This window comes from Prionailurus bengalensis, chromosome B4 (genome assembly GCF_016509475.1).
Source record: "Prionailurus bengalensis isolate Pbe53 chromosome B4, Fcat_Pben_1.1_paternal_pri, whole genome shotgun sequence".
NCBI lineage: Eukaryota > Metazoa > Chordata > Mammalia > Carnivora > Felidae > Prionailurus > Prionailurus bengalensis.
Window position 1 is genome coordinate 136,595,297 of NC_057358.1, and position 27,723 is coordinate 136,623,019.

General features: G+C 45.9%; 1 protein-coding gene across 4 annotated transcripts in view; it reads right to left on the bottom strand.

Annotated features, from left to right (window-relative positions):
- The window catches only part of EFCAB6 (EF-hand calcium binding domain 6), a 240,063-nt gene that overhangs the window by 175,842 nt on the left and 36,498 nt on the right, over positions 1-27,723 (bottom strand). For 3 of the 4 annotated variants that reach the window (XM_043562841.1, XM_043562842.1, XM_043562840.1), the window contains 2 exons: positions 17,621-17,709; positions 11,944-12,010 (listed from right to left, as the gene is read on the bottom strand). In XM_043562841.1, coding sequence (XP_043418776.1) covers positions 11,944-12,010; positions 17,621-17,709 — 156 coding nt within the window. Of the gene's footprint in view, positions 1-11,943; positions 12,011-17,620; positions 17,710-27,723 lie in introns of those variants that run through there. The other variant, XM_043562843.1, reaches the window with a different exon arrangement.

Sequence of the window (27,723 nt, forward strand, 5' to 3'; positions counted from 1 at the left end):
GAAAGCTTTAAGTTCTGCCGTGTGGCCACACACACCGGGACTCGTTCACCTAACATTTCCAGGAAAGAAATGAAGCCCTATTTCACATAGGAGTGAAGTGAAAAGAGAAAGTGATTACTGAAGGGGGAGACGGGTGGGTATGGGGGCAACGACAGGAGCAAAATTAAAATATTCAAAATAAGATTTAGATGAATTTACGGAGGGCAGACTCATAAGTGTTATCACAAGAAGCAGAGAACATCTGACCTTTAAGAGAAAAGCAGGGAGGGGCGCCCGGGTGGCTCAGTCGATTGAGCGTCCGACTTCGGCTCAGGTCACGATCTCGCGGTCCGTGAGTTGGGGCCCCACGTCGGGCTCTGTGCTGATGGCTCGGAGCCTGGAGCCTGTTTCCGATTCTGTGTCTCCCTCTCTCTCTGTCCCTCCCCCATTTGCACCCTGTCTCTCTCTGCCTTTCAAAAATGAATAAATGTTAAAAAAAAAAAAAAAAAAAAAGGAGTAAAGCAGGGAGATGGGAGGAGAGAAAACTCCCCCAGGCATGGTGGCGAACCGCACTGAAACCCGCATCAACTGCTCTGGGCTGCAGCAGTGGGGGCCCCACCCCGACCACAAAGCCAGTGCTCCAACACTTCCTTCCCTCCCTCTCCACAAGGGACCTCCAGGCAACGTAGGGCACCAGAGGCAGGCTCTGAAGCAAGACTCCGAATCCCAGCTCTGCACTAGTTTTCAAGTAACCTTGAAACAGTAACCTGACCACTGAACTTCAGTTTCCTCATCTGTGAAATGGGAATGAATAAAGACATTCCATCAGTATGTGGTTGAGATGAAATGAGCTCATGTGTGCAGGTACCTCATGTGGAACATATTCAATAAATGGTGGTGGGATGGGAATTATGGATTGGGACCAAAGGCTGAGGATAGAGTTCCAAACAACCAAATAACCACATACCCATGCTAAAGAATACTGAGCAGCTGAAGTATTACTACTCCCTCACACCCCAGCCAACTCCTCTAACCCTTTCACTGCCCCCACTTCCCAGGCCAACTTAACAGCAGCTTGAGAAAGTGTAAGGCCTTCTTCAGTAGGCAAGGGTCCAGGACCAAGAAGAGGGCCTGGATCAATGAATATTTGTTGAATGGGTGAATGTATATACATATAATGGATGGACAGATGGATAAACGAATGGGTGATGGATGGAAGGATGGATGGATGATGGATGGATGAATAGATGAATGGATTATGGATGGATGATGGATGGATGGATGGATGGATAAGAGAATAGATGATGGATGAATTATGGATGGATGGATGATGGATGGATGGATGGATGGATGGATGGATGGATGAGTATGTGGATGGATGGATGGATGGATGGATGGATAGATGGATGGATGGTTGGGTGGATGGATGGATGGATGGATGAGTGTGTGGATGGATGGATGGATGGATGGATAGATGGATGGATGGTTGGGTGGATGGATGGATGGTTGGGTGGATAGATGGATGGATGGATGGATGGATGGATGGATGGATGGATAGAAGAATAGACGGATAGATGGATGGATAAATAGATAAAAGAATGGATGATAGATGATTATGGATGGATGGATGACGGATGGATGGATGGATGACGGATGGATGGATGGATAAAAGGATGATGGATAGATTATGGATGGACAGATGGATGGATGGATGGGATGACTACAGCATTTATGGGGGGAAAGAGACATTAGTAGGCCAAGTAACTCCTTGTACAGATAGGACAGGTAACCACAAGAAGGATGTGTAGGGATCTCATTTCCCAGCGGACTCAGTGATATGCTGTATATCATCCTGGGGTAAGTTGAACGGGACAGAGACAGCAGAGTGGGAGGGGCAGGTCAGAGCAGCCTGCAAGCCTACTCTTGGTATGGATGGAACGTGTAAGTTTTCCCCGGGTTAAGTGGAGACCAAGAAAGGCAGGGCTTGAGTTGTCCCGCTCCCAGGGGCTGCTCCTCAGGTAAGGGACCCATGCACCTGAGGATGTGCACTGGACCACAGGAGTAGAGCTGAGGAGGTCCAGAGGGCGTTAAGCCAGGACTGAACCTCTGCATCAGGGAACCACATAGTTTGAAGGCCCACACAGCACAGTCCTCATAACTGCCCCTGTGCCCTATAAGGGAGGAGCCTTTATATGCTGCCCACAGAGGACACCAGGACACCAGTGCAGAGAGAGAAAGACATGTTCCCTTTCCTCGGCCCTCATCACAGACCCCAACGGTCACGGGGGGAGAGGGAGAGAAGGACCAGAGAGTAAGCAGGTCGTGCACCGCTCGCGCAGCGGGAAGGGGAGGAGGTGGCCAGCTGAGCTGGGCCTGAGCTCAAGGTTGAAACCGGACTAGGCCGCGCGAGACGTGCGCGTAAGTAAATGTGGCCAGAGAGCCAGGAGACCTGCCTGAGATACGCTTAAGGGACGAAAAGGCAAATTTGCTAGCGGCTGCTTAAGAACAGTGAGGAGAAGCGATCAAGCTGCTTCATATTTGTACCCCACCGAGTTCAGATGGTTCAATAAACTGCTAACAGTGGCTGTTATTTGTACTCTACGGTTCTTGGTTGAAAATTCTTTTTATGGCACTTCGGGCTCCAGGAAGGAAAGCTGTGAACCCAAATAAATATGACCACCCAGACGTTAAAGGAGGTAAGAAAAGGCCTAATGTTCCCTCCCAGAAGCCCAGAAGCCCCAGCTAGGCTGCAAAATAATCCTTCTCCAGACCCGGCTCCGATGTGGCCCTTCCCAGAGGAAGGCCAAGCTTCTTCACGCCGGAGCACAACCCGAACAGTAAATTGACTTGAAGTGTCCACACTGGTATCTTACTGGCTCCCGTTTAACTATTTTCTGTGCGGTTCCTCCCCCAGAATCACCCTTCCTTGCCCGGTTTCTAGCGCAAGGGGGTCAGCGCGGCATTCTCCCCGCCTGCCTGGGGACATGAGCCCCAAGGGGAGGGGGCTTCTAGCAGCTTCCAAGTCTTGGCTCTGCAGCCAAAATGGAAGGGTTCAGCATCCACGGCTGTCAGTCTGGCACCTTTCTGTCACCACGACTACATTCATTTTAAATTTAAGGAGTAAATTTTTTAAATGAAACCGTGCAGGAGGATTTTTTCTTACAATAAACACATCAGTGCTCATTTTCCTTATTATTCTACTTTTGGCTATTTCGTATAAAATCTTTAATTAAAGTTTTTCTTTGAAATTGTCATTATCAACCCAGAAGAAAGAAAGAGGGGGAAAAAAAGAACAACACAGCTGTGCAGATATGAGGCGCTATTCAGGACTAAATGAACTGGAACGAAATAAGTAGCTTGACTGTTATGTTCTTACTTTTGGCTCTGTATTCTCAATAGCACAGTCTAGCTTGTCACTTTATATCGATTCCATCTGTTTACACTCTGCAGAGTATTGGCTTCCTACCGTGAACATTTCCTATTTACCAGCTGGTAGAGATGAGCCAAACCAGATAGGAAAAAATTAGACTACATTCAGAACCCCATAAACGCAAACTTTCAATCTGGGGACATGTGGGAGGGGCAGTGGCCGGGCGTTGTCCACCTTTAACAAAGGCTTCGCCTCGGTGCCCAGGGCTGACGCTTCCCCTCACCGCTCTGACGCTCGCCCCCACGGGCCCAGGACGATGCCTTTACTTACTGAACGCAGACAAATCTTGCCTTTACCGAAAACTGAACAAGCTTCCGCAAAAAGACAGTTAAATGAGATCCACGGGAACAGAGAAGAGGGTGCTGAAAAAAAGAGCTAAAGCAACCAAAGAGTCAGAGTTGCTACAATGGAGCAAAACTCCAAAAACCTGGCTTCGGGTTTCCTGGCGGCCAGAATGAAGAGGGAAACTCGTCGCTACATACACCACAGGCCAGGTAAACCTTCTCCCACCTTTGATTTTTATTTGCAGAAGGTTTACCTGCAACACATAAAGACTTCCAATGAGAGGTTTTAGCTACCACGGAACTTCTGACACAGCCATGAAAATAAGCCCCACGTCTAGACAACAAGGGGTTTTAAAAGTCCCAAATCTAGGGGTTCCCCAGGTGGGGCAGTCAGTTAAGCGACTGACTCTTGATCTCGACTCAGGTTGTTACCTCGAAGTTTGTGAGTTCAAGCCCCTCATCGGGCTCTGTGCTGATAGTGCGGAGCCTGCTTGGGATTCTCTCTCTCTCTCTCTCTCTCTCTCCTTCTCTCTGCCCCTCCCCTGCCTTAACACACCCTCTCCGCCCCCCCCCCCACCAAAATAAATAAACTTAAAAATTTTTCTTTTAATCTGTATATATTTTTTTAAAGGTGCCAAATCTATAAAGCTACCCCACATCCCATTTCTTGTTCTGTCCTCAGCACATTGAAACCCCATCAAAGGCCCACCTTGACCACCAGTCTCACCTGTCCCATGCAGTGTGTCCCGGCTACTCTAATTACTGGGAACCTTTCCTACAGAACTATTTATCCATTTAGTAAATGTTTCCTGAGGTCACCCTAAGTGCCAGGATCAGCTCAAGGCACTAAAGTTACAACAGTGAGCAAGACAGAGAAGGCACCCGCTCCCCGGGGAACATCTATCTTAGTGATAAACACGTAAACACACCAAAACCTCAGAATGTTCTAAGCGTTGGGGGAAATATGGAATTTTAGATAGGCTGGTCAAAAAAAATCTCCCTGGGGGCACCTGGGTGGCTCAATCAGTTAAGCGTCTGACTTCGGCTCAGGTCATGATCTCACGGTCTGCGAGTTCGAGCCCCGTGTCGGGCTCTGTACTGACAGCTCAGGGCCTGGAGCCTGATTTGGAGTCTGTGTCTCCCTCTCTGTCTCTGTCCCTCCCCTGCTCACGCTTTGTCTCTCTGTCTCTCTCAAAAATGAACATTAAAAAAAAATCTCCCTGGAGAGAGCTCCCAGGCTGAGCACTATAAGCCGGGATGCTTGGGGGATGTTTCCTCGATGGGCAACCAAAAGCCACAGGACATCTTAGCCAGAGGGGTCTGGTGAGATCTGACATCTGTTTTCAACAGGTAACTCTGGGTGTCCTGCGGAATAGTGTAAGGGGCCCGGGCAGGAACAGGAAAAGCAGTCCGGGGGTTCCTGACAAAGCACAGGGTGGGGACACCGGTGGCAGCGGGGACGGGAGAGGTGGACGGGTTCCAGATACGGCACAAGGACACAGCAGACAGACTTGCTGGTGGACTGGACGTGGACGAAGGGCCAGTAAGGAAAAACTGCAAATAAGATATAAGGAAACGTTGCCATTTGCTCTGCAGACAGTGGTGAGTCCGGAGCCCAGACGTGCCTGGGGCACAGAGCTCTCTTCGTGGCCTAAAACCACAAGTGACCACATGCCATCATTTCACTTTCCTCGTGACAACTCACGTCTTCTCTCCTCCAAATGCAGACTCCCGATTTTTTGAGTAACTTCTACGGCCCCAGCACTAGAGCAAGTTCATTTTACGTTTATTGCCACCAAGAATCTGGACAATATTGGAAAAACTTCGCGATATTTTCTCCATTTCACAGCTGAGGAAACAGCCTCCAGAGACACTGGCTTGCACAGGGGCATTGGGACAGTGAGTGGTGGCCCGAGTGCCCCAGCCCATCTCCCCTACGATCTTGACTGAACTATTGATTTTGCCACATGCAAGAAGATTAAAAAAACAAAAACCAAAACCAAAACGGGGCGCCTGGGTGGCTCAGTCGGTTGAGCTTCCGAAATCAGCTCAGGTCACGATCTCGTGGTTCGTGGGTTCGAGCCCCGCGTCGGGCTCTGCGCTGACAGCTCGGAGCCTGGAGCCCGCCTCGGATTCTGTGTCTCCCTCTCTCTCTGCCCCTCCCCCTGCTCACCCTCTGCCTCTCTCTCTCTCAAAAATAAATAACCTAATGAGAAAAAACAAAAAACCGTAAACTTAGTCTGAAATGATACAAATTCTGATGTCACAGAATCTTTGTGTTAGCTTCCTGACAGAGCCTTTAGTAAATTAATAATAGAGCAACCAAAAATAGGTCCTGGGAGAGAAGCATCTTCAATCCAATTTTTTTTGAAAATGGCAACTGATGATTTTGTTATGTGAGATTCTCCGGATCAGAATGTAAGCATTCTACTTCATTTAGTTGTGCACAGACACACGAATAAGAGATGTGACATTATTAATCACTATATTCAGTTATGATTGATGGGCTTTTCTGCGGGGAGGAAAAAGTGGCTCAGATACAATCTGTCCCAACAGCTCTACGATATGCTAATATTTTCTTCAGACGAAAGAGGAGATGTGTTCAAATACCTGCTATAATAGGCAATTAATACCAAGTGCACCAAAGGAGAGGTGATAAAAGTGGGATTAGGAGAATATTATAAATTAACCAAGAGCTTGTATGTTTTAGTAAATGGCCTCATTTTGAGTTTGACACAGTCTTTTTATTAGGCAAACAGACTGCATTCTGGTACATTCGTTCATGCTAATGTGGTGCTGTAATGTGAAGGTACGTTTATGAAATGGTTGTGATTCTAATGACTGCTGCTTTATTTCTCAAGCAATAATTTTTTTAATTTCTTTTCTTTTCTTTTTTTTTTTAGGAAAACTCACCTATTTAAGAAAATGAATCGACCCATTACTTTTGTCTCTTCCACACGAGGCTATAACAAACCAAGCAGGCAGCTCAGGACCCCTCATTATTTACTAATTGCTTCGGAAATGACTCAGGCTGCATCCATCCAAGTCCAAGGCACCAGGGTAATCCCATAAAAACTTGTGTCAGATCACTTGGTGTCCAACAGACACACTAGTCACGGCTGACTGGGTGGACCAGATGTTCTGACATCATGGCGCCCAGGCTTAAAAAAAGCGTCCCTGATTTGGGTGGTGACGTGGTAGAGAGCAAACAGCCTGGGGCGCTGGATGTGTCTGGGTTTTGTTTTGTTGTTTTCTTTTTTTGTGTCCCTAACTGAATTATACAGGTTTGTTTTGTTTTGTTTTGTTTTGCTTTTGTAGATGGGGCCACGGGGAAGGGTCATGACGTCTCCAAACATACCCTGTGTTCTTATATGGCTCAAAACAGCTTCCTGTCTCTCAGGAACTCCCTGGTCCCGGCCCATAATGAGCATCCGCCCCACCTCAAGTAGCAGGATGAGATTTTCTGGCATTTCTACCTCACCCTTGGTGGGCGGAGTTGGTAAGAGATAAGACAGAGTACAAAGACCAAAACTTGGTTGGCCCGGCAGCGCTGAAGCTTTGCCTTGGTCCTTTCTTTCCTGGGAGATTCTTCCCCTGAAGAATGTCCTAGGCCTTGACCCCTGCCACTGGCGCAGGATGAAGCTGGAGACGTGCAGGACAGGCGTGGAGCATAAAAGCCTGAGGATGTGGGAAGAACGGCGACGAAGGCAGGACGTCAGAGTGAGGAAAGGAAGAAAACTCCCAAATGCCCCCTTGAAGTAGACGTCACTTGTACAAAAAGATGGCTCACGGCGAAGGTGAGCGAGAGACTTCTCTGTGCTGGCCTGGTCTACCCGCGGGCATAACAAAGAGTCACATCTGCCGAATGCAAAGGAAGCATCAATACCTTTTCTAACCGGGCCTCCAAGAGGCCGGGGGGCCATACGGTTAAGGGCAAGGACTCTGCAGCCAAGCGGCCACGGCGGGAACTGCAGCTTCTCCGCCCACCAGCTCCGCAGCCTTGGTCACAATGCTCACCCTCTGTCGTTTCCCTCCGTATCAGTGTGGGGTAAGGATGGCACCTGCCTTGTGGGGCTCCCCTCGAATGAAATAATTTTAAAAATATTTTTCATGTTTATTTATTTTTGAGAGACACAGAGAGAGAGAGAGAGAGAGAGAGAGAGAGAGAGAGAGAGAGACAGCATGCGCACAAGCAGGGGAGGGGCAGAGAGCCAAGGAGACACAGAATCCGAAGCGGGACCCAGGCTCTGAGCTGTCAGCACACAGCCCAACGCGGGGCTGGAACTCACGAACCGCGAGATCACGACCTGAGCTGAAGTCAGACACTTCACTGACTGAGCCACCCAGGCGCCCCTTGAACGAAATAATTTAACACCATATGATATTTACAGCAGCTCCTAGTAAGTGCTCAATCAGTGCTATTATTCATAGAGCTGGTAAAATTCAAAAAATTACATAGCGTCCAAAGGATTAAGGCCCGGGGGCGGCGGGATCCTTTCGGCAGGAGGATCCCCTTCTGCAAATCCCCTTGCCCCTATTCCCTTCTCCTTCTAACAAAACCCTCCATTTCCCATTTTTGTTCCGAGAGCTACCCTCTGGTGGCCCCGGGCTTCAGGGGAGGGAGTCAGGCCACACCCCCAGGAAGTAATCAGGGTTGGTTCAGGCCAGGTGTGCCTGCTTCCCTAGGAGACTATGAGAGCAGGGAATTGAATAGACCAGAGACCTCAAGGACCCGTCAAGCAGATGCCAAGTCATGGCACAGAAGAGGCGCAAAGGAAAGAACGTATCTGTGGCCAAATGAAAAGCAAGGATCGAGGGAGGGAGAGCAAGGAAGGAAAGCACAGGACTCAGAGCCCCTACCGAGCAGGACCCAGTGCAGCGCCATCAGGGGACCAGGACCAGCCGGAGCCAGCATGTGACGCCCTGAGGACTACCTGGGCTAACAACAGCTTCTCTTCTCCCACACACAGGGCCCGCCGGGGTCAGACGGCAACCTCTTCCCGTGAAGCCATGGATCACACTCACCAGAAGACGGAGACACGGGACCTGGGGATCATCCAGTCTGGCCCGCCCTATCCCACCCCGTGACTGATGGAGAAAACAGGGCTCAGAGAGCCCAAGGGTTCAACTCGACAACGAGCGGGAATGCAAACACCTGTTGGAGGGTCAAAGTGCCCATGAAAAGGGAAAGGCCGAGGAACCAGCCATCAGACCAAGCTCACTGCAGGGGAAACGATGAGGAAACACAGGCACTGGGGTTCAGTCAGTTTGGGGCCCTGACTGCTAACTATCTGTCGGCTTAGGAAGGCTAGACCACACACACAGTTAGCAAAATTCTGGCTCCCAAAATTCAGAGACACTTACTTGCACACATTCTCGGCTCTGGCAAGCCATGTGGACTTATATTTAAAACAATGAGCTCTCCCAAACCATATAGATCACCCGGCAGTGACAACACATGTCTAAAGAGACCCTGTTTTTCATAACTCCCAGGTAGTTGGGATGAGCACTGGGTGTTGCATGGAAACCAATTTGACAATAAGTTACATATAAAAATAAAAATAAAAATAAAAAAACCTCCCAGGCATTCATCGCAGCCACCAGCGCTCCTGTGGGGGCCATTCGCAGGACAATAGTCTTAACTGGAAATACGCTGCTGCACATGGCTAACAGGTGAGGATATTTGGTTCTGTTTATTTTGGGAGTGGGTGGGAAGGGATGAGGTCCACTGGTGTTCCTGTCTATCCTTCAAAGGCACCTGCCGTAATAATGAGACAGCGATAGGCTGGCCTTGTCCAACTGTTCCAGGTGCTTAACACACCGGGTATTTGTAAGGCACACAACAGCACTTCTGGGAACCAGGATGCCACGGGAAGTTACTCAAATAGGAGGGAGAAAAGCTACCAGCAGAAGGAAGAAGGGAAGGATGTGTTTTGTTCTGCGGAGCCAACAGGTCCGGCCAAGAAGACATCCAGCTAGACGCTTCACCAGAGAGCCCCCTGTTAGAGCCAGTGTGAGCCGGACTGGAGCTGAGGACCCGTGCAGAAGCCCCCCCGAGTGGCCCTGAAGTTACCTTCCGCTACTTAGAATACTAAGATCCCCTCCCACAGGCAGAGCTTTCCGCCATTTTTTTAAACATACGATGTATGCACCCTAGCGTGCTGACACGCTGGCGTGTCCCACTGAACCAAAAGTGCCTCCGTCAGCTCCTGCCCCTGTCCTCGACACACGGAATGAAAGCTTCCTGTACTAACCCCACAGGGAGACGGCGCTTTGAGAACTATCTCCCTGTCTCCTTACTCGTAAAAGGTAATGCATAGCTCTTTGCTTTCAACATTTCCTTGGGCTGTGTTCAGTTTAACGCACCCCAAGCGGCGAACCCCTTGAGCTCAGTTATACTTCAAGGTGGTGCTATTATCCCCGCTAAGGGAAAGCCAGTGATAAAGACTTGTCAAGGCCGCTGGTGAGTGGCAAAGCTCCAAGATGGAAACCCAGAGCCGACCGGTCCCGTTAAAAAGAAAGCCACAGGCACTCGATGGAGTCCCTTGTCCTCAGCAGAGCAAACCAAGACTTATTTGAAGTTTCAGCTTCTCCAGGACTGGAATTTGAAGCCAATCAATCTGGAATTTACCGGCCAGCCCGGTTGAGGTCATCTGTCTCCTGGGCCCTCCCTATTCCTCCCTCTCCCAAAGACAGGTGAGGTGATCCACCTAATAAGACCCTTGTCCTTCGCCCCAGGGAAGGTGACCTGGCCTGAAACAATCCTCTCTTTCCCTTCGCTAACAGCTTCTTGCCCCGCCCCCCTCCCAATAAAATCCACCTCCTTGCAGCTCCCCTCTCCTTCGCTTCCTGGGGATGCTGTTCAATTCACGAATGGCTCAATAAAGCCAATTAGATCTTCACATTTACTCGGTTGAGGTTTTTTGTGTTTTTTTGTTTTTTAACAGTCCCCAGGTCGGTCTTGTCCTACTCCACCTGCCTGCCCGGAGTCGGGGCCCCAGGTAGAACTGTGGCTTTCCTCGGCGAGGCCTTATTGTTGGTAATTTCCAATCCCGGCCCGGGTCCATACGCGCTGCACTCGCTGAAATGCTGTATTTTTTTTTTTTTAATGTTTATTTATTTATTTTCTCACCAACAGTGAGATCGTGACCTGAGCTGAAATCAAGAGTCGGATGCTCAACCAACTGAGCCACCCAGGCGCCCCTGAAATGCTGTATTTTTGATCCACGATGGTGTTTATGTTGATATGATGATCCTGACAAACGGTTGACTTTCCCAGGAGTGTTTCATGATTAACACAGCTTATGAAGAGACAAATTAAAGGCGTGCCATAAATGATACCAATCATATTATGTATCTCTTACAGAATAACAAATGAACCACAATAGCAGAAGCAGATAATTACGCCAGGGTTCTTACTAATATAGACCATAGTGAAACCAGATTTTTAGGAGTATGTAATGCTAAAAAATGTCACATTAAGATGAATTTTCTGGTGTCGGTGGCTTCAGCCAGGGAAATTCAGACAAACATTTTGTGGATTTCTGGCGATTTTTTAATTTTGAAATGTATGAAAATCCCAGAAGGTTCAAAAAGGAAAGAAGATTTGTCACATTTCAAACCAACATATTGAGCCGGGTGAATTAAATCATGATTCTCAAACTGCTTGTGTAACTGACAGGCTCAAATGCATTTTAAAAGGGGTCCGATTCCAACCCCGGGAAGCCACGCACGTCTCCTCCCTCCCTAGCCGTACGCGACGATGTCCAACCATAATCAGCAAACAGGAAGGAGCAAAGCTATATGCTCCTCTCCTAAACACATGTAGTAGCTTCTGTGGCAAAGTTACTCAATACTTAAATATATGCCACTTTGGGTTTCCTGCCACTTTGCCATGCTGCTCTTAATTGGCATTTGCTGCTGAAAAGCAGTAGTTTTCTCTTTCCAAAGAGATCCTTGCTTCAGTCCTCGACAAATCCAGAAAGGGCAGCCCTAATACTGAGGATCTAAAGTTACTACAAAAGTGACTCATATTCCAGGACTCCCTGTTGGTGTCACTCATCCGAAGAGACGCCATCCGAGGCCGTCTGAACGCAAGCTCTCACACGGGCTTGTTATCGGATCTATTTGTCAGACGGCTCTGACGGGAGAGTGCACACAGCAAGATGTGGCCCATTCTGCTTCATCTACCTCTGCTGACAATACTTTTGACAAAGGGTCGGGGGAAGAATTTTAAAAGATCTCTATTACCTTTTCTCCTACTTGGATTTCAAGTTCTTTTACTGTCCGACTGCAATTCCTTTCATTCCCACCTCCCCTTAAAAATAAAAATAAAGACTTTTTGTTAACATGTTTTAACCAAATAAATGCTTATGTAGGGCATGCAGAGATCAAAATTATAAGAATTTCTAAATTATATATTTATAAGCGCGAGGTATTTCTTACACACTGCCATCTGCCAGCAGCGTAGACCTGGACCAAGTCCCTAGCTTCTCCGTGCCTCAGTTTCCTCATCCATAAAATGAAATCTAACATTTATTCCTCCCAGGTAGTGTGGGAACTGAGCAATTAGAGCTGACACTTCATGAGCACTTCCTACGGCGAGCCCCATCTGATTTAATCCTCACGACGACTGTGGGTCAGGGGCCATGATCGTCCTGGTTTGCAGACGAAGAGACTGAGGGAGACGAAGGTCATGGCTGGAGAAGTGGAGGTGCCGGGTCACACCCCACATCGCACCCCTCTGCTGCAGTCCTGTGTTCTGACCTCTAAGGGGTCCCCAGTCCACTCCAGGGGCACTCTTTGCCACGCTGTAAAGGACTTCGTGGTGGACGTATGTCTGTACCATCCCCGCGGCTCGATCTGCTTTTATAACTGTTTTCTCTCTCACATTATCCACGTATCTATCGACTACTTCAGAGCCCCTCTTTGGAACAATCCGACGGACACCTACAAGCAGAGAAGCCAGGAACGGTCCACTTGAAGGAAAAGCTCTCTGGACAAAGCAAAGGGAGGACACGGCGGCATGAGGCCGAGGGGGCCGGAACTCAGCACGTCCCAGCTTTGCTACTGGCGGCGGCCACGGAGACCAGAGCCCGCCCGGCAGGGCAGGGGACACCTGTGAGTGCAGGCATGGAAACGGATGCCAGCTCTCCGGTGCTGTGGCCATGATAATGGACTTCATACTGGGGTAAGCGGAAGACGTTGGAGCGTTTCCAGCAGAAATTAACTTCATTTTACGTTGGAGGAAACTGAGGCTGGGAGGGGGAAGTGCCCAACTTCAACAGGGAAACTCGCCAGGAATCCAGACTTGTGGTTCTATATTAAATGTAATATTTTTCATGTCTTAATTATGTATCGGAAGAGACACAAAACACTACTTTGAAGATACGTTTCAGACTTAAAGAACAAAAACAGACAAATGCCTGTGTACCCACCGTCAGCTGGAGAAATGGAACAGCGGGGGTGTCCCCGGAGCCGGGTGTCCCTGGAGCCGGGTGCAAACTCGCTCCCCATCTCCCCCTTCCTCCCTCCCTCCCTCTCCAGTCCGCAGGGCAGCTCCTGGGCCCCACTCCCCTCTGGCCCTCTTCCCTTCACAGCTGTCCCCCCTACACTGCGTCTTGCACCCCTGAACTCCATCTTTCTGTCTGCTTCAGGAGAACACAGCTTATTATCAGCTATTAACTTAGCGGCGCCCTCTTTCTTTAGTGTTTCTCGGAATGGTGGGTCTTGAAACCCTTTCACTTTTTAACCTTTCTGTAAGCCTGTATAGGTTTTTCTCTTAGTGGAGTTTACTATTTGTTACCTAGTCAGACAATCTGTGCCTTTTAAGTGGCACATTTATTACAATCGCCAATACGTTTGGGATCTTTATTGGTTCTGCCCTCTTCTGCGGGCTTTTGCCTTCTTTCGGTTAATCCCATTTTTTAGGATCCCATCCACTTGTTTGCCTCTAAACACTCCACGTTCAATCTTGCGGCAGTTGTTCTGGAAATTATAGCCTGCACATTTTTCAAAGTCTAAAGTTAATCAAGATTTCTCATCTTCCTGCTGGACAAGGTAACAACTCGAGGACATTTTATGCTAGTCCCTCCTCTCCGTGTACATATTGCTACTGTCGTGTATTTTAATTCTCTTCTGTTTTTAAATTCCCAAAGCCATCGTTACTCTTGGCCCTTCGTGCTTCCTCGGGTCAGCGGGTGTTTGGATCCAACCGCACACTCACTGTCCTTTTTGCCCTTCACGCTTTCCTGCATCGCCTCTAACTGTCCATCCGGGAGCGTTTTCCTTCCACCTAAAAAGTCCATCCTTTAAAGTTCTCTCACTGGATCTGCTGGGGGGCCAGATCCATTTTTGTTTTACAAGGTCTTTATTTCAATTCCGAAAATACTGAAAGATATGTTCTTTATACATAATTCTAAGATGGCAATGATTTTCTTTCCAGACACTGTGATCGTCAATTCACTCGCCTGGCATCCCTGTTGCTGTTCAGAAGTCACTTTTGTCTAGCTGTTGCCCTCTGGCTTCTTGGAAGATCTCTCGGTCTGGGGGTAGTTGCGCCCCCACCCCCATCTTTAATCCTGCTCGGGACTTCTTTGGCTTTCTGAGTCAGCGGGATGGAACCCTCCCTCGGTTCTGGAAAGTCCTCAGCCATTGCTCCCCCATCCCGTCTCTCATTACCATCTTCACAGAGTTCCAGTTTCATTGCTGTGACTCTGTGCTGCCTTCCGGCTAAGTTTTTTTCTGGCCGGTCTTCCAGTTCACTTATTTCTTCTGCTATAGCTAATCTGTTTCTTGAACTTACTGAGTTTTACATTGTGTTTATGAAATATGACTTCTAGATAGAAAAGAATATGTATTTTCACAGTTTAGTTATAATTAGGGCAAATGCCTACTTAACAATCACCCAAATCAAGAGTTAGAGCCAAACACAAAGGCCCCCGACTTGCCCTTCTCCAATTGTAGGGGTTCCTTCATACTACATGTGTGTATAAAAGTAAGAGGCATGCTTTGTAGTACCAAGGAAGGATCTAGTTGAAAGGTGACCTTGAACACCACAGGCAGAGGGGACACGTGTTTCTCCCTTTTCCACATGGCCTGACATCAGTGCTTGAGCTCACGCTATGGCAAGAAGCGAGAAGGGCCCCGGTGTTCCCACAGAAAGAGACCTTACAGGTCCTAGGCTGGCAAATACTTTATTCCCCGTGCATGGGAGAGGCCTTCCCACTGTTTCAAACCAGGGACACCAGTCTCAGTCTATGGTCGGTCCCCTAGGCCAGTCCGGTTTCTCCTCTTGCTGCCTTTCCTCTCCTCTCTCCGATTCTGCTGCTCTGAAGTTTCACTGGGACACGTCTACGTAGGCGTTTCTTTTCATTTGGCTGGCGTAAGCTTCTCAGCCATCATCCTTTTCAATATCTCTCTTCCCTATCCTTTCCCTGTATATCTGGAAATCCAGTAAGAAATCTCTTGGCCTTCTCTTTCTCCCCACCATGTCTCTTACACCTGTCCTCCATACTTTATCTGTCTTTGTCTTTCTGGGTGGCCTTCATGGATAACTGCTTTGGAACTACTTTCCACTCCACTAATGCTCCCTTCGGCTGTGTTTAATCCACGACTTTCACCCAGCCACTGAATTTTATATCGACAATTGTTATTGCATCTCTCAAGTACCAGAAGTTCTGCTCCGTACTTTTCCAAATCTTTTTTTTTTTTTTTTCCCTTTTGGCCTCTTCTTTCGTATTTATATGTTGAGTCCATTCTTTCATTCTTCTGAACATTCTAAAATAGTTTTAGATTCTATATTTGATACTTCCAGTATTTCGAGCACTTGGATATCTGATCCTAGGGGACATTGCTTCTATTGGTTTGCCAACCTCATTCTTTGTCTCTTTATATGTTTTCAATATTTTGTGTGTGTGGTCTGATATTACTTGGCACTTTGTGGAAATTCTTTAAGGGCTAGGTTGAAAATGTATTCCTCTACAGAAGGCCACACCCAGGCCAGGACCAGTGTTAAGTGAACTACTAGCCTGAGACTTCTCAGACCACACAGGTAGCATTATTTCAGGCACAGACTTGCATGAATACTGACTTACTGTGCTTTGCCCAAATGCAGCATGGGAAAAGGTAGGTTTCCTTGTTGTGCCCTTCTGTGATGCAGATTTATATTTATAACTTACGCTTACGTGAGGGTTTAGGTGTCCTAGCTTTATATGTACTGGTCTTCTGTTGGGTCCCTCCACCTCAGCGTCTGTCTCCTGTCCCCTCCACTCTAAATAGCCAACCGAGCTGAAACACACATCCACCGGGATTTAGCTAATACTCTCAGGGCAAAAGCTGGCTTTCGTCTCATTTCATGTTGGCCTCTAAGGAGTCCTCGCTTTCTGGCTAGCTCACTAATGAATGAAAATGCATGTATACATTTTACCTTATATCAGTCAGTTTAGTGGTTTCCAGTGGAAGTGCGTTCATGGATACACCCTACCATATTACCAGAGGGAGCATCTCTGTTGGCTACGATTCACTGTCTCCAACAGCAAAGAAAATTCAGCCCCATGGGTTAAGTCAGTTTTCAGCTAAACCTTTCAAACTTAGTTTAAACATTTAGCCTTTTATATTTAAGGAAGTAACTTGTGATCCTTTTCATCTCAAGCTAATTATTAGACTGATGTTTCACAATTAAAAGAACAAAAACAAAAGACAAAAAAAGAACTCTCCTGCTTTCGGGTTTTCTAGTTGTTTAGCTTTTCCAACAAGTAACATTCAAATGAGGGGACTGTCTACCCAGCAACCTTATCACAGATGGGAACTGCTTTAGGTTAGGAGCATCAAAATACAGTTTATAAAACAAATAGTCATTCTTTTGAATAAATCTGGAGATGATCTCAGCCCAACACTTACGGACCATTAACTACACAGAGCACAGAGCAGTCCCCGGCTACCTAGGGGCTAATACTTCGTCACTCGTGTTGGCGTTGCTGCACCGATTCTGTTTTTTAATTGTGATAAAAAATCAAAAGAAACAAACCAAAAAAAAAAAAAAACGCACAACATAAAATTTCCCCCCTTAATCATTTTTAAGCGTGCAGTTCATCAGTGTTAAGTATATGCACACTGTTGTGCACCACGTCTCTGAAACTCACGCCCATTGAACAATCCCTGCTCTGCCTCCCCTCTGCTGCATGATTTCTTGCACCTACGCTTGCATCCACGACTGATTCCGTCAGGAAAGCTATCACACCAAAACTTGCTAATGCTTCAGGATCAGATTTAACTCTTACAACTGCACGACTCCTGAGAAAATGAGGTTTATTCATTTAGAGTCAGATAATCTGAGTAATTTTTTCACTAAAATGGCCTTTTCTGAATCACATGCTCGAATCAAAGAACCTTCCAGCTGATAGAGACATGAGAGTTCATACTCTAACACTCCCCTTTTGCAGGTAAAGTGAGCGAGCCCCAAGCACATGCTACGGTTACAGAATCCAAAGGACCTCTTTAAAAAATATTTCATTTCTACCTCCTAAAACATGATCGCTTTTGAATGAGAGACATTAGAAATAAAATAAAAATGAACAAATTTAAATTTTGCATCTTAACATTTTTACGTCAAAATTAAAATGTATTATTTCCAAACCTGAAGTACGCTGCACATAATATATATTAGCACTGTCTTAATTTGTTATGTTTCCGTTTCCAATACAGTATTATTTCTTTTGTTCTAAAATGCATCCTACATCGAGGCTACTAAAGACTTGTCTACATATACGTTTGACTGAGGATTAACTCCATTAAATTCTATATGGACGAGCTCTACCAACTCATCTTCCACACATATCTGTTGACCTGATTAGCTCTCGTGACCTCACAGCCCCTCTCTTATCATTCCATAATTCACATTTTCATATGAGCAAACGAAACCACTTACCTCTTTACAACATTTATATGTAGGTCCATCCCACCGAACCTGGACAGGAATTCAAGGTAAGGAACGGCACCAGAGCTGGTGAGGGGGATCTACATTCAAACAAGAATGACAGCCCGTTAGAGGGTTCAGATCCAAGTAGTAGACCGCACAGGAGTTCTCATGGTGTAGGACAGGATGCCATCAGAGGGGTGGGTATTCTAGGAGGCACAGCTACTTCACCTAGGTGTCTGAGTTGACATACATCCTCAATAAACCGGGTACAAATAGCATAAATGCCTGGCCAATCTGTGATCAATTAAAAGTCAACAAGTTGTCTACAAAATTATCTGAAATCTAGTTCTATCTAAAACATAGAGTACAATTAGGGGTGCCTGGGTGGCTCAGTTGGTTGAGTGCCCCACTCCTGATGTGGGCTCAGGTCATGGTCCCGGGGTCATGGGGTCAAGCCCCTCCTCAGACTCCACGCTGAGAGTGGAGCCTGCTTAGGATTCCCTCTCTCGCCCTCTCCCCCGCTCACAGGATCTCTCTGTAAAATAAAAATAAATAGGGGTGCCTGGGTGGCTCAGTCAGTAGAGCATCTGACTTCGGCTCAGGTCATGATCTCATGATTTGCGAATTCGAGCCCCACGTCGGGCTCTGTGCTGACAGTCAGCTTGGAGCCTGGAGCGTGCTTCGGATTCTGTGTCTCCCTCTCTCTCTGCCCCTCCCCCCACTTGCGCGCTCTCTCTCTCTCTCTCTCTCTCTCTCTCTCTCAAAAATAAACATTAAAAAAATAATAAAGAAAAATCTTAAAAATAGAGTAAAATTAGTAGAAATACATTCTACTATGCATTTTATATGTACTTCTATGCGTATATATGTATAAATGTATATATTATATATATTATATTTATTTTTCCCCAAAAGGGTGAGGCCACAGCACAGTTTTACCGTCTGAGGGTCATGTGAACTTTCTGTACATTCATATACTTCTAAGGTAGAAAAAAAGCCATTTTTAAATTAAAAATTCTATAAAGGACATTATTGGGTCAAGTGGGTCAATACGGGCTATAGATTAAAGTAGTATCTCAATGTTTAATTTACTAATGTTGATTACTGTGATCGTGTAAGAGAATAGTTCTTATTTTTAGGAAATACACAGTGCAGTTTTTACAAGTAAATAACCATAATATAAGCGGCTGCCTCTCAAAGAGTTCAGAAAAAAATGATGTACACAGTGTATATGTCTTGTACACCATTTGCATCTCCATACAGACCACACGTAGATAACAAAAGATCACAGGAGAAGCAAATGAGAGTAAATGTTCACAACTGGCAAATCTGGGTAAAAGGTCTATGGGTACTATTTGTACTATTCTCATTCTTACAGATTTTCTGGAGGTCTGAAATTACTTCTAAAGAAAAAGTCTAATTTTTTAAAAAGTGAAAATAATTATCTCCCCCAAAAAAGGATTCGGAAACTAAACTTAAGACGTGTAATCAGGGGCGCCTGGGAGTCTCAGTCGGTTAAGCGTCCGACTTCGGCTCAGGTCACGATCTCGTGGTCCATGAGTCCGAGCCCCGCGTCGGGCTCTGTGCTGACGGCTCAGAGCCTGGAGCCTGTTTCAGATTCTGTGTCTCCCTCTCTCTCTGACCCTCCCCCGTTCATGCTCTGTCTCTCTCTGTCTCAAAAATAAATAAACCTTAAAAAATAAAAAAATTTAAAAAAGACGTGTAACCAATACAGATATATTTTATGAAGCCTCATACAAACACACAAAGTACAATTTCCCATACAGCTGAGTGGCTCCCACGTCTATACAGTCAAATTTGATGTTCACTTGGCCCTTCAAATTCCAGCCTCAAAGCCTACACGGCCACCTCAGTCTTCCCCAAAGGACAAATTTCTCTTTTCTATTTAAAACATGTGTGACTAGAAAATGGGACCAGAGGGAGAGTGGCTCACGGTGTGGGCCTTCGTGAAGACGTTTCCTGAAAAGCACATCCGTGATTTCTATTTCGGATAGGGTATTTATTAGGAGATGTCATTTTGGGGTAGACACCTCAGAGTTTGCCTACCCCCACAGAAGAAGGGCGAGAACAGGGTGTGTGTGCTGCTCCAAGACAGGAGGCCCCACGGTTTGGGGAGTCAGGCTTCATGACAAGGGGGGAAACGTACAATTGCAGAGCTCATACCCAACAGACGGGCACAAGCAGTACCCTTGGTGTTTTACAGGAGTTAACTCCTCTAGTCCCAAAACCAGCTTCCGAGGGTGTGGTCATTTTCCACATTTCACAGAACAGGGATGTGACCTCCCTGCACGGCACTACCATTAAGTGCCAGAACTCTCTGTGACTCCAGAGCCCAAGTTCCTGTCACTGCGCTAACCACCCTGCCAGGAAGGAAGGAAGGAAGGAAGGAAGGAGAGAGAAAGAGAGACAAAAAGAAGGAAGGAAGGAAGGAAGGAAGGAAGGAAGGAAGGAAGGAAGGAAAGAAAGAAAGGAGGGAGGGAGGGAGGGAGGGAGGGAGGGAGGGAGGAAGTCCATTAACCTATTGAAGCTTTTGTCACATTTCACATTGTTACTTATGGTCTAATGAAAATTCTAATGTGGCAGATACATTTTTGCATTATGTCCAGCCTCCAAAGCTCGGTCCATTAAACAAACCAAAGAATCTAGTCTAGAAGGAGAGGCTCTTTGCTAAGAATTCACTTTTTCAGTATTTGTGATTCTGGCAAAAATGTTTAAGAGTCGTAACCACCCAACGATGAATCACTAAAAGTAAACTCTTAGACTGGGGTGGGGGAGGGTAGTGTTTAAATCCACATCCGTCGTGTCGACAAGTGTCTTCAAAGACATCTCTTTCCCCAACACAGCACGACCTTTGGGACCAGACCACAGCTGTGGTTTTCTTCTCTGGAATCTCTTTGCCAATTCAACTCCCTTCATAAAATTTTTATTAACGTTCAGACACTGGGGCCACCTTCGTGGAAAGATTCACTCTACCGTTAGTGGAAACTAAGGTACAGGGTGATGCCCTGCCAGCGACGCCACACCGTTCTTGCCCTGATCAGTCTCCGAAACTGTCCGACATTCAAACATTCTCGACGTGGTTCTTAAAATAAAATTGAAGCTGAAGTGGGTTCACTGTACTGGAAAACTCTTACCTAATGCTGACAGTGAAATTCCCCTGAAATACTTTACCGGTTTCTATGTTTCCAGTTAGGCTTACATTCACTATTGGAAAAGGGATTCGTTGGTAAAAGATCTAGAAAAGTCACCCGCACTGTGAACTCCAGTGACTGGAAAGAGAAACCCTGCTCTTCATTCCCAGTGAACTTGGCCTCCTAAAAATGCACCCCATTCCAGCCTCCTCGGTTTGCACACGGTCACGGGAGCTTGAGCTTCTAGAAAAGCCATGCTTGTTCTTTCAGCTAGACTACCAGGGCCTGGTTTTTAAAGTCTCTGAATCTCTACAGCTCTCAGTGACTTCTTTTAAAAACAGATGTAGCTTTTAAAAACGGATACACATTTCACATTTTCTGTACTTTTCCTCTTCCTGCATAGCTGATTAGCTTGGGAAGGTTGTCAAAATTTTAAATTAACATTAGATCATGAATATAGGGAGACGTTAGCAGGAAAAATATCTTAACTCTCCATTTGGTATAAATAAAGTATCAGTCAAACCAAGCTTATGAGGAAACTGATACCGGGGTTTGCAAGGACAAATGTTCCTTAAAAACAAGGGTACCAGTTGCCCTCACCATTGGGGGTGCAAATCCAAACCACAGCGAGTTACCACCTCCCACCCGTCAGAACAGCGGACATCAACAACACAGGGAATAGCAGGTGTTGGTGAAGATGCGGAGAAAGGGAAACCCTCCTGCACCATTGGTGGGAATGCACGCTGGTGCGGCCGCTCTGGAAAACGGTATGGAGGTTCCTCGAAAAGTCAAAGATAGAGCTACCCTACGATTCAGCAACTGCACTGCTAGGTATTTACCCAAAGGACACAAAAATACTGATTTGAAGGGATACACACACCCCGATGTTTACAGCAGCACTATCAACAACAGCCAAACTATGGAAACAGCCCAAATGTCCACCAACTGATGAGTGGATAAAGAAGATGTGGGGTGGGTGTGTGTGTGTGTGTGTGATGGAATATTGCTCAGCCATCAAAAAGAATGAAATCTTGCCTTTTTCAATGATGTGGATGGAGCTGAGCGTATAATGCTAAGCGAAATCAGTCAGAGAAGGACAAATAACCATATGATTTCACTTGTATGTGGAATTTAAGACACAAAACAAATGAGCAAAGGGGAAAAAACCAGAGGGAGGCAAACCATGAAACAGACTCTTCGCTGTAGAGAATAAACTGATGGTCGCCAGAGCGGGGGAGGGTGTGTGTGAAACAGGTGTGGCGATTAAGGAGTACACGTGTCATGATAAACAGCGAGTGCTGTATGGAAGTGTTGAATCACTATATATTGCACACTTGAACTGATACTACACTGTGTGTTAACTGCCTGGGGTTTAAATAAAAACTTAAAAACCGAGAGAGAACATTACCACGTGACACAGCAATTCTACTCCTAGGCACATACCTTAGAGAAGTTAAAACACATGTCCACACAAAAACTTGTACGTGAATTTTTTTAAGTTCATTTATTTATTTGGAGAGAGAGAGAGAGGGCACATGTGGAGGAGGGGGCAGACAGAGAGAGAGAGAGAATCCCAAGCAGGCTCCACACTGCCAGCGTGGAGCCCAATGTGGGGCTCGACCTCGCAAACTGTGAGATCGCGACCTGAGCCAAAATCAGTAGACGGACCCTCAACCCGCTGAGCCACCCAGGTACCCCTGTACGTGAATTTTCATAGCAACATTGCTCACAAAGGCCAAAAAGTGGAAGCAACCCGAAGGTCCATCAGCCAACGATAAACAAAAGGTGGTCTATGCGTATGATGGATCACGAGGCGGCCGTAAGAAGGAAGGGAGTACTGATTCCTGCTACGACACGGATGAACTTTGAACACATGATGGTAAATGAAAGAAGCCAGACCCAAAAGATCATGTATTATGTTACTCCATTTATAGTAAATGTGCAGAAGAAGCAGTCTACTGTGACACAAAATATATTAATGGTTATCAGGGACTAGGGGAGGGGAAATGGGGAGTGACTACTAATGAGTACGGGGTTTCTTTTGGGGGTGATGAAAATTTCTAGAACTAGACAGCAGTGATGCTTGTATAACCCTGAATATATGGAAAACCAGTACCTTGTAAATTTTTAAATGGTGAATTTTATTATAATATAAATTATAACTTAGTAAAGTTTTTAATAAAAATATAGATACATGAGTGCCTGGGTGGCTCAGTCAACTAAGCATCTGACTCTTGGTTTCCGCTCAGGTCATGATCTCATGGTTCCTGCGATCGAGCCCCACATCAGGCTCTGCGCTGACAGCGTGGAGTCGGCTTGGGGTTCTCTCTCTCCCTCCCTCTCTGCCCTTCTCTGCTTGCACTTTTTTTTCTATCTCTCAAAATAAACAGATTTTTAAAACTGTGGGTACAGTCAAAAGTGACACATGAAATCATTGATACGTCTTATTTGTGAAATTTTTAGTTAAAGTGAATAAAGGGGAAACTTTTTTTTTAAGGAGAAAAGCTTTTCATCTTTCTTCTCTCTTCCCTGCTTTCCTGTTCCCTCCCTAATAAGTCAGTCCTAGAGCCTGATGGGGCAGAGAAAAAACAATGTCTGCCATGCTGGGGGGACCACGGGAGTCCAGAGCAGGACGTGATCCAAGTGGGGTGAAGAGAGCATCCACACGCGAGGGCGAGGCTCTGGGGATGGGAGATGATCACACACCAGGGAGACTGATCAGATAAGGAAATATACTAAGAATAACAAAATCCAAGCTTCTTGTTGTGTGAAAAGGTAATTGCAAATATGAAAAAGCAAGAAAATTAGAAAGAACCCTGAGAGGTAGGATTAGAATTGGCAGTACTGGTGTAGACGCATGGTTTTCAATATAGAGAGAGGTTGATACAGAAATGAACGGAGATGTAAATTCACATATACATGTGTACTGGGGGGAAATGTACCCTTAGAGCTCTGCCCACTGAGAGGCCTGGAGTGCCATCCCAGTGGCAATGAGCAGCCCCAGTGCCCAGATTCTGGATTCTGAATTTCGTTTCCATTGAAAGGACCAAAGCTATTTAGGGAAATGGATAATTCCAGGACTGAGGCAAGGAAAGTACAGATGAGTCTGGAATATTTTATACTGGAAACGAAGGAAGTGCTCTGAGAATGACAGGGGCATGCCAAAAGGACACAAACCAGCAGGAAGGGGCTCCTACTGGTCAAAGTAGAGGCAATTTAAAAATCAAAATAAATGAAGAACGTAACGGATCATAACCACTTGATAAAAGAGGAAATCTTGAGTCCCTGCAAATATAAAAACAGTAAATGAATAAATGAAAGTTCGGTAAGGAATGGAATATTTACATAGTTTCAAATTTTCCCCACAAAATGCTTATTAATTACAAAGTGGATAAAGCGTACCTTACCATGAAAAAGCCTGACAGATCCCAGTATCCCACAGATAGTCAAGTGATCAAAGTGAACATAACAGTAACAGGACAAACTAGGATCACGGCGCAACCTAACAAAACACAGTGAGAACACAGCAGCATTTCTGCAGTACTCCTGCCCAAAGATGCAAGCCTTGATCTAGTCATAAGGAGACATGAGATAAACTCACACCGGGACATGCTACACGCTGCAATCTTCAGTGTTAAGGTCCGGAGAGCTAAGGAAAGACTGAGGAACTCTTCTAGACTGAAGGACACTGGGGAGATACGACAACCAAATGCAATTCGTGATTCTGACCTGGATCATACAAGACCCGCATGGAATGCCTGGCAAAACCCGGCTGGGTCCTGGGGCTGAGACGGTAGTCATGAGCTCATGTTAATATCCATGTTTCGGTGGTCAGATTGCAGTTATGTAGAACGCTACCCTTGTTTTGATTTTTTTTTTTTTTTTTTTTGAGAAAGAGAGAGACAGAGAGCGAATGGGAGAGGGGAAGAGAGAGGACACGCAGAATCTGAAGCAGGCTCCAGGCTCTGGGTGTCAGCACAGAGCCTGACTCAGGGCTCTAACCGATGAGCCGTGAGATCATGACCTGAGCTGAAGTCGGATGCTTAAAGGACTGAGCCACCCAGGCGCCCCAGGCTATCCTTGTTTTGAAGGACACACACACTGAAATATTTGGGGTGATGGGGCCGCTTACTCCCAAATGGTTCAGGGAAAGAAAAAAAAAACTGCTCTTCCCACTAAACTTCCACTTTCTCTGTAAATTTGTGACTGCTTTTAAAAACAGATAAAGCAGCAGTTGTGGTAGATACATCTCGTAACAGATCAATCTCCCGCACAAAACAACTGTAAACTGGCAAATACGAAAGCAGGAAGACTTTGGAGAAATTCAAAACTCAGGAAAAGGGACAAGTACGGAGGGAGTTTCCCATTCATAAAGGCTTTGAGCCTAAGAGTAAGCCACAGTCACTCCCCAGCACAGCAGCTAAAACCCCAAAAGAAAACCCAGTCCCTCTGGCCTGAAGAACCAGTGTGCGGAACCTGAAGCAACCACGGCCACTAAAAATGTGAGGGAAGTCTCAAACAGGAGAGACGAGGAGACCCGCTTGCTGTTCTAAGTTCTGTCCAGGTTTCCAACGGATGCCCGAACCAGGCGTGTGCAAGCCGGACTCAGAGACCCACCGAGAAACAAAAGGGCCAAACTCATGCAAATGCATGCAAATGCAAGCAAATGCTCACTGCCGGCGAGACAAGAGTTTGCAGGTTAACTGCTGCCAGAGCAGGAGCATCGACAGTCTTCAGAGAAATGTAACAGAATCCAGTCTCCACAGCACAGTATTTATAGTGTTCAGCCCTATACTGTCTGATGTGCAGCCACAGTAACATGTGGCTGTCGAGCACCTGAGCCGAGGCTAGGGCAGCTGATGAACTGAAGCTTTTTATTCATGTTTATTAATTTAAATTTTAAAATTAATTCAATGAGGAGCACCCGGGTGGCTCACGGTTAAGCGTCCGACTCCGGCTCAGGTCACGATCTCGCGGTCCGTGGGTTCGAGCCCCGCGTCGGGCTCTGGGCTGACAGCTCGGAGCCTGGAGCCTGCCTCGGATTCTGTGTCTCCCTCTCTCTCTCTCTCTGCCTCTCCCTTGCTCATGACTGGAAAACTTTGAAGTATGTTTGCAACGACTAAGTATATGAAACTTGTATTTTAATTATAAATTTTATGAAATCTAAATATAGATCAAGTATTTCCAATGGAAACTTAGTGTGTAGACTGAAGTCGGCTGTAAGTATAAAGTGTATAGCAGGTTTTGAAGGCTTCGTACACAGAAAAGAATGCAAAATAACTACTGATTATCGATTTTTAATAGTGATAACATGTTGAAATGATACATTTTGGACACGTTCATTAAATTAAAATATTCAAATTAATTTCACCTATTTCTTTTCAGGTGGCTATTAAAACATTTTAAGTTACACATGTGAGTCGCTACATATATATACATATATATACACTATGTATTAGAAAAAAATTTTTTTTAATTTTAGTTTGAAGTAATCTCTACACCCAGTGTGGAGCGTGAACACAATCCCGAGATCAAGAGCTGCGTCCTCCGCCGACTGAGCCAGCCAGGCACCTCTCACGCTGCATCTCTATTGGATAACACGGGTCTGGGATGTGATCCAAATACAGTAAAACCTTGAATTGTGAGTAATTTGTTCTGTGAGTGTTCCGCAAGATGAGCAAACATTTCTAATAAAATTTTAACTTGATAAATGAGTGATGTCTTGCAATATGAGTAGTACGTGGCATCGAAAGTCACATGATCACAACTGAGCCAATGGTTTCTCTCTCTCTCTCTCTCTCTCTCTGTGGGATTGTGGGTGATTGTCTCCCATGCTCAGATGCTCAGTCGCAGGCCGCGGTGTTTGGCAGAAATCACTGATTTTTCAGAACGTTGGAAGGTGCCCACGACTGGCGCCGGTGTATTTTTGGTCGCTTCGAGGCACCTACAGACAGTCCTTGGCTTTTCCAGACAAGAGCAAGCTTAGGAATGCTTTGCTTCCTTCTAGGTCAGGCTGCCTGCAGATAGAGACCCTTTCCTCTGCTGCCTAATTGCCAGTTACGTTATATACGGTGTATGATAAGAGTTTATTAATGCTCTACTATAGTCGACATCCGTGTGAGCATATACAAGGGCCCCCACACAGAAAATGATTGAAAAGAAGGGTGTTAAGAAGGAGAAGATGATTACTATGGAAGTTAAGACGGAAACCAAGAAGTTTGAACAAAGTACATGAGTGGCCGAAACTGCAAGATATGGTAAGAAGTCTGCGTCTACGTCTTGTCACAGAAGAGGAGGAGAAAAAGGCAGAGGAACCCTCACTTCAAATGAGTCTATGGATACGTGTAAAGTGGGGGAAACAGCGCAAAATTTTGTAGAAAAGCATCACCCAAACAAGGCTAGAGCAGGGCGAGTGATGAATCTGCTGAATGACAACGCAATGTCACATTTCTGTGAAATCCTCAAAAGAAGGCAAAAGCAAGTGTTATTGGATATATTCCTTGTTAAAGTTGCATGAAATGAAAAAGATTACATTGAGCCAATAGATATTAGCGATTCCGTTAGTGATAGCGAAAGTCGTCCTACACAATAACCCTCCTCTCTCTTGTCTCCTCATAGCAGCCAAGAAGGTTTTCAAAGGTAAGTGCGGGGTAATTTGTTTATTTTGCTTTATTTTTTCTTTATTATGTTGTATTATATTACAGTATTGTAATCATTTTTATGTGAACATTTTTGGGTTGTGGATCAAATCGCCTGAGTTTCCGTTATTCCTTATGGGGATATTTGCTTTGATATACCAGTGCTTTGGATTGCAAGCATGTTTCCAGAACGAATTATGCTCACAAACCACAGTTTAACTGTACACTCAAGTACAAAGAACTAGAAAAATGTGACCCTCGTTAAGGGGAAAAAACCAACGCAGGCCAACCCTGAGACAATCCAGATACCAGAATTATCATT